Source organism: Myxocyprinus asiaticus, chromosome 15 (genome assembly GCF_019703515.2).
Source record: "Myxocyprinus asiaticus isolate MX2 ecotype Aquarium Trade chromosome 15, UBuf_Myxa_2, whole genome shotgun sequence".
In the NCBI taxonomy this organism is placed as follows: Eukaryota; Metazoa; Chordata; class Actinopteri; order Cypriniformes; family Catostomidae; genus Myxocyprinus; species Myxocyprinus asiaticus.
Genome location: NC_059358.1, coordinates 7,417,581 through 7,425,008, shown reverse-complemented (window position 1 = coordinate 7,425,008; position 7,428 = coordinate 7,417,581). Strand labels below are relative to the sequence as shown.

At 33.4% G+C, this 7,428-nt stretch overlaps 1 protein-coding gene across 3 annotated transcripts; it reads left to right on the top strand.

Moving 5' to 3' along the window:
* The first annotated feature begins 1,557 nt into the window (after window positions 1–1,557).
* LOC127453153 (B-cell receptor CD22-like) lies at window positions 1,558–7,319 on the top strand. 3 transcript variants are annotated; one of them, XM_051719344.1, is made up of 8 exons: window positions 1,558–1,695; window positions 2,191–2,562; window positions 3,993–4,259; window positions 5,070–5,348; window positions 5,543–5,633; window positions 5,982–6,020; window positions 6,126–6,278; window positions 7,038–7,319. In XM_051719344.1, the coding sequence occupies exons 1-8, from the start codon at window positions 1,656–1,658 to the stop codon at window positions 7,105–7,107; spliced, it is 1,311 nt and encodes a 436-aa protein (XP_051575304.1). In that variant the 5' UTR covers window positions 1,558–1,655; the 3' UTR covers window positions 7,108–7,319. The 3 variants fall into 3 exon arrangements, with proteins under 3 accessions (XP_051575304.1, XP_051575306.1, XP_051575305.1); XM_051719345.1 differs by having other exon boundaries at window positions 1,641–1,695; window positions 5,982–6,018; window positions 6,151–6,278; XM_051719346.1 differs by lacking the exon at window positions 2,191–2,562 and having other exon boundaries at window positions 1,572–1,695.
* The last annotated feature ends 109 nt before the right edge of the window (window positions 7,320–7,428 follow it).

The following is a 7,428-nucleotide window of genomic DNA, read 5'->3' as shown; positions in this document are numbered from 1 at the left end:
TTAATTTAATTTAAGCCAACTGATCCCAGTTCAGAACACTCTGGGCTGTCAAAGGGTTAAAGGGATAGTTCACCCAAAAATGAAAATAGCTCCAAAAATCACAAAGTCAGCATAAAAGTAATCCATATGACTCCAGTGTTTTAATCCATATCTTCAGAAGTGATATGATAGGTGTGGGTGAGAAACAGAACAATATATAAGTATTTTTTTTTAAACTCTAAATCTCCACTTTAACTTTCACTTTTACATCTGAAAGTAACATGTGGTGCCTGTTTAGTTTCACTTTCACATCTGAAAGCGAAAGATAAAGTGGAGAATTGGAGGAAAAAAGGACTTAAATATTCTTCTGTTTCTCACCCAAACCTATTATATTGCTTCTGAAGATATGGATTTAAACACTGGAGTCATAAGGATTACTTTTATGTTTCCTTTATGTGATTTTTGGAGCTACAAAGGTCTGATCACCATTCACTTGTATGTATGGACCTACAGAGCTGAGATATTTTTCTAAAAATCTTTTGTGTTCTGCTGAAGAAAGAAAGTCATACACATCTGTGATGAGGGTGAGTAAATGATAAGAGAATTTTCATTTTTGAGTGAACTATTCCTTTAAGAAACAAAGAAGGTGGAATTATAATTCTACTAACTGACAAGCCACAATAAATGAACAGATTGATATACTCAAAGCTGTTTATTACTGCCTATTACCACAATATTCAGTGGAGAGTATATTTGTGTACTGGTACAGAAATGTTACAAATGTCCACACATTTTTAGAAAGTATTTTAATAGAAACAATAACACTTTCTTTATATTGTTCTGTTCAAAGATGGATTTAAATGCCATTCTTATTAAATGATTACACCATCTCAGTTGCATCATCATCATCAGTGTCATTTCCTGTTTGAGTTGCTGATAATATGTGACAAAAAATAAGAAAAAGAAATTGACAGAAATAGGCAGAATAACAACTGAAACTTTGTTTCACTTAAAATATATTGTGAATGTAGGTTATATGCCAGCTATGCTGCTAAAACTAACAAATTAATCCTTAAACAGTATTTTCTATCATTTTGCATATACAATAACCTCCCAAAAAAAATAAAAAAAGAAATAAAAATCATTTTCTTAATTAGTATTTTTGACATATTTTGACATATTAAGTCTTGTTTTTAGAAAAATCTGAAAACATTTTGTAAACTTGATTTTTTATACAAGAAAAACAAGCTGCCAATGGGTTAAGAAAAATAAACTTGTTTTCCAATCGAAATGGCAACTGGCAAATAGTTTTTTCATGTTTAAGCATAAACCTCACTAAATTTAGTTAGATTGCTCTGAAAACAAGACAAAATATCTTATGCCGTTTGTCATGCTAGTCAACTAAATGTATCTTTTTTAAATAATTTTTTAGATATTTTTTTTATGGAAAACAAGACAAAAAACACTAATTAAAAAAAGATAATTTTTTGCAGTGAATAGAATAAAGGAATTAAATTACATAAGCAGATTTGAGGAAGTTGTCCACCATTGTACAAGGACATCCGTTTGCTGATGCAAGTGATAAGTATATTATGCCTGGTGTGGGGTAAAACTGAAGCTTGAACACTGACTGAGACACCGAAGGAAAAAAGTGTATTCTTATTTGACAATTTTTCATGCTTTACATTATTCTGTTAATGCAGCTGCATCTATCAGGTGAGTTTTGGTTTTGAGTAGTTACCTTAATTGTCATTCAGGTATAACATTTTGTGTGTGTGTGTTTTTTTATTGATTATGTGTGCTTGCTTACATGCTTAAAATGATTTTATATGTGAATTTCTGTTTTTGCCCATGCTTTGTAAAGCGTCCTTGGGACCTTGAAAGGCACTATATAAATAAAAATAATAATAATAATAATAATTATTATTATTATTATTATTATTATTATAACCAAATTTGATTATGGATTACAATTTTACTGCATTTGGATTTCATATGTTCTTATAGTCTTAGCAGTTCAGAAATTGGTCTGAATGATTGATAAGCAAAGATGTCTGCATCAAAACTATTTTATCCAGTAAACATAAACAACTGCAAAAGTCACGGAAAAGTCATGTAGTTCATTCAAAGAATGTGGAAACCCTGAAGGAAAAAAGGGGACTTATGGGAACCATAAAAAAAATAAATAAAAAAAATGTGTTTGTGTTTCAGCTGTTATGTACACATGGTCAGTTTCATACAGCCCTGAAACCATATGTGCATTTGAAGGATCTTCTGTGGATTTCAGCTGCTCATTTGAATATCCATATAGTCACACACTTGGAACTTTAAAATGGTTTAAGCCAGAAACTTACCAAAAACAAGATGGGTCACATGAGGGAATAGTTGTCTATCACTCCAATGCCAAAGAGACTAACAAACTTTACCAAAACAGAACAGTGTACACAAACCAAGACAAAAACTGTTCATTTAAATTACACAATGTCTCCAAAACTGACATTGGAAGATATTTCTTTCGCTTGACAACAAACAGTCGTTATGGAAAATTCACTGGACCAGGTGGTATAAACCTCAATGTAGCAGGTAAATGAAAGACCATATTTTTTTCAATGAAAAATAAAAATGATATCTTTGCTAGTGATGAACGTGGGTTTTTGAATAAAACTGTTCAGTTTTGAAACTGATTGCTATCTATTTTTCAAATATTATGACTGTACCATTGTTGTGCCATCATTTCCAACACACCAAACAATTTCTTCAGAAATGGAAGAAACACCCATAAATAGGCTATATATATATATATATATACACAGTATAGTATCATATAGTATAGTATAGTATAGTGTGTGTATGTATATATATATATATATATATATATACTGTAAATACTGTATATGTATGGCTGTTTCTTTCTCTTTGGCCACTTTTAACACAGTGGACTATATGCATCATTTTTGTTTTTTTGTTTTTTGTTTTTTCCTGAAATTCTGTATTGTGTTTACTATAGAATATAATGTGATGGATTATATTGTTTTAACATTTTGAATAAAAATGGCCAACTCATTTGTCTTGCTAAAGCTTATTTCATATTTTATGTATCCTAAATAATTTAAATTAAATTATAACTCTCACTTTTGCATAATTTGGCAAATTTAGGCCTAAAGCTTGATTGGAAATGACAAGTGATATTTACCTTGATTTTTCTTAGTTTTTTCAAACATCACTTGCCTCAAATGTCATCTCAAGTAAGCTCTTGTCTTCACTCACTGACTTGGTTAACAAGTACACTAACTTTTGAAAAAAACGTTAGATTAAAAATTGTTTGATGTGTTGGAAATGATGGCACAACTGTGGGACAGTCGTAATTTTTGAAAAATAGATAGCAATAATTTTCACACAAAAAAATATTGAATGTTTGTTGTGCTTGTGTTTAATTCAATCTTGGTTTAGATTATCAGTTGTAATAACATAATAATTTGTATTTTTATGATGGATTTTCATAGTTTAATACTGAAAGTCGGGGACAATGCTAGAACATTAAAATCTATACATAAAAGGCATTTGAAAACTACCAAAAATAAATTAAGAAGGCATGGCAAAAAGTTTCTAAGACTGTTTTAATGTGACCTTCATACAACAAAGAGAAAAAAGATAAAATATTTTTGAATATACAATGAAATTGCCCGAAGTTGAAGAATCACCTATATACTGTAGGCCCATATATATATATGTACATATTATATAATATAATGATGAATGAAAATATGTATTGACCATTAACAATTCCAGTAGATTTAAGAAAAGACACAAGAGGTGATTACCACTTTTTCATCCAAGAGAGCATGGTTATCATCTGATGCCGATTATGTCAAAATATTGGTCGGGCTGATATAACGGTCAAGCACCCTCTGCAAACTGCTATGGCTTTAACCCTGTTTTTAAAACGCGTTACTAGGTAAAAATGATTTTGTTCATTCCTGGATACATTTCATTAATCTATGCCATGTTCACAGTTCTACCTTTCAGAGTAACAGTGCACAGGGAAAAGGCGAATGGACATATCCATGAAGGGGACTCTGTGACATTGACATGCGGCTTAGAAAACTGTACCCCAAAACAAGGACCATTTGCCTGGTTTAAAAACAAACTTCTGCTACCACACGCCACTGAGAGTGAGCTCAAATTCTCCTTTGTCTCACATGAAGATTTTGGCAACTACTCCTGTGGTCTGAAGAACAGCAACAGAACTTTAACAAACGAAACGTTACTTGATGTGAGATGTGAGTTCACATTTAACCAACAGTTGATTTGACATTTAAACATTTGGCTCTGTTTCAAAACCTGGCTGCATGTAGGCAGCATTTTAAGCCTCGTGGTCGTGTTCCAAATGCAAAGACTGTTCCAAAAGGTAGGCAGCATGATCATTCTGCCTTCTAAGATTCCTTTTGGCCAAATTTTATGGCAGTATCGGATGTATAATTTGTTGTGAATCCATTGCGACAAGCTCAGTGAATAAAATCTGTCCTAGATGGTGGATGACACAACTTCAATTATAAATATAATTCATTCAAAACTTAGAAGTTCAGCTAAAAATAGTTCAGTCTAATTAAAACGGACTATTTTACCCAACATTTGTGTTTGTTATGTATTTTAAGCTTTTTAGAGCATTGCTTCATTAGCTTAGCAAGATGCTAATACCAAAATCTTTTGAAATCAATCACCCAAGATATTCACATGAGGAGAGCTATTTATATATTGCACCGAGTTGTACTGATTATGTAAATTGTTCTAAATCACTTATGAGGCTCCATTTCAGTTAGGATGATGCCTGAGAAGGGAGATGCCTATGTAGGTAGACAGCAAGGCCAGGTTTCTCATAAGGTTTTGATACAGGGCAAACTGCTACTGACCTCTATTGCCATGTTAATTGAAGAATTACAAAGTTTAAAAAGGAGGAAACTCGCATGATTTCACTAACCCACTGACACAATACTGTATGCTGTCGTTGCAGCTGGACCATTGCGTGCAAAGATTTCAAAGTTCTCTTGCAATACGGATTCTGTGGCTTTACAAGTTTGTTCTCTCCACAGATAGTCCAAAGAATGTTGAAATAACCGTCTTCCCATCTGGAGAAATACAAGAAGGAGACTCATTAACTCTGATCTGTAAGAGCAATGCCAACCCTGCTGTGACAAACTACACCTGGTTTAAGATCAGCAGAACAAACGTCTCTTATGTAGGATGCAGTCGTGAATATTCCATCAGAGTCGTCAGTCAGACAGATGACGGACAGTACTTCTGCATTGCCGAAAATGACATTGGATATCAAAATTCTACTGTGCTAACAGTCACAGTTCTGAAAGTTGAAGGTAATTAAAATTTAGAATGAAATGTAGAAGGCAAAGAAATTAATCAAAAAAGAAATTAAATGAATCAAAAAAGATAAATGTCCTAGGTTATTCTGTGCATACTATATAGGCCTACTGCAAAAATAGTAAGAGTTGTGTGGTTGTATGATATTCAGGACATAATTTGCTTGTTTGTTTCTTTGTTAATTCTATAGAACCTGGCCATCAACATTTCTTACTGGCTGCCACGGGTGCATTATTTTTTGGAATTGCCGTAACATTAGTAATCTTTTGTCTTGTTAAAAGGTGAGTGGATGTGGTTGAGGGTTTTAGCCCGCTTTTACACATCACAGACAGTATGTGTTGAAATACTGCTAGTTCATGCTGTCTAAAACATGAACTGATTGCATAAGATCGTACTTTCATTGTGATGAAACTGCACATAGAAGCACTCAAGAACATCTTTATTTACTGTGTTCAGTCTTGCTTTGCACTAAACGGTGTGTCAGTCAAACATGCAATCATGTAATGTAAGCAATTTACATAGACTAGTGTTTATCAATCCTGTACATGGTGCTAAATATCTTTAAGGCAAGTTTACCCAACATAGTTATTTAACATCTAAAGCTATATTGGAAACCTATCTGTCCACAGGAGGACACAGTTTGCAACAAAGAGACTCACAGAACAGGTATTAAATAATAATGAAAATTCAACTGATTTGAAATTAGATTTATTTAGACACATAAAAAGATATATACAGTATATGTGTGTGTGTGTGTGTGTGTGTGTGTATGTGTGTGTGTGTATATCTTCTGATCAGAGACCTACAGCCACTTTAACAGAAGAGGTCTATGAGAACCTGAGAAAAATGTCCAAGCCAGAGTTTGAAGAAAACCTTACCAACCTGACTTATGCAGAACTAATGCTTCCTCCAACAAATACAGACAGGTATCTATCTATCTATCCATCCATCCATCCATCCATCCATCCATCCATCCATCTATCTATCATCTGCCTACCCATCCATCCATCCATCCATCCATCCACCCATCCATCTATCTATCTATCTATCTATCTATCTATCTATCTATCTATCTATCTATCTATCTATCTACCCATCCATCCATCCATCCACCCATCCATCCATCCATCCATCCATCCATCTATCATCTATCCATCTATCTATCAATCTATCTATCATCCATCCATCCATCCATCCATCCATCATCTACCTACCCATCCATCCATCCATCCATCCATCCATCCATCCATCTATCTATCTATCTATCTATCTATCTATCTATCTATATATCTATCATCTACCCATCCATCCATCCATCCATCTATCTATCTATCTATCTATCTATCTATCTATCTATCTATCTATCATCTACCCATCCATCCATCCATCCACCCATCCATCCATCCATCCATCTATCCATCCATCCATCATCTACCTACCCATCCATCCATCCATCCATCCATCCATCATCTACCTACCCATCCACCCATCCATCCATCCATCCATCCATCCATCTATCTATCTATCTATCTATCTATCTATCTATCTATCCATCCATCCATCCATCCATCCATCATCTACTTACCCATCCATCCATCCATCCCATCTGTCGATCTATCTATCCATCTATCTGTCTATATATCTCTCTGTCTGTCTCTAATCCTATGAACATTTTTGTTTTGTAGACCACGTCACAACAGTCAAGAAGACCGTTTAGTGATCTACAGCCTTGTTAGGAACAATGAGGATCACTGAATATATTTCAGCACTCTAAAGATTTATAATAATGAGTTTTGGCAAGGGTGTTGTATTTATTTCTCTCTTTTTATTCCAAAGTATCAAATGTTGATAGTTGTGTATACATTTCAAATGAATACAAAATTATTACTGGGGCATACATTGAGTATAAAAGCATGAAAGAAATAATAAATACAATGTACAAAAAAAAAACAACAAAAAAAAACAAATCAGTATGTACATCTTTATGCATGCATCTGAATTTACATCCACATCTACCATCACATGACCAAAAAAATTTATGTAACAATAAATGTTTTTTAAAGGATAACTGCAAAA

Coding starts and splice junctions, on each gene's coding strand:
- LOC127453153 (XM_051719344.1), top strand. CDS start 1,656: ATGCTTTACATTATTCTGTTAATGCAGCTGCATCTATCAG. Junction 5,349..5,542: donor CACAGTTCTGAAAGTTGAAG/GTAATTAAAATT, acceptor TTAATTCTATAG/AACCTGGCCATCAACATTTC. Junction 6,279..7,037: donor CCTCCAACAAATACAGACAG/GTATCTATCTAT, acceptor TTTGTTTTGTAG/ACCACGTCACAACAGTCAAG.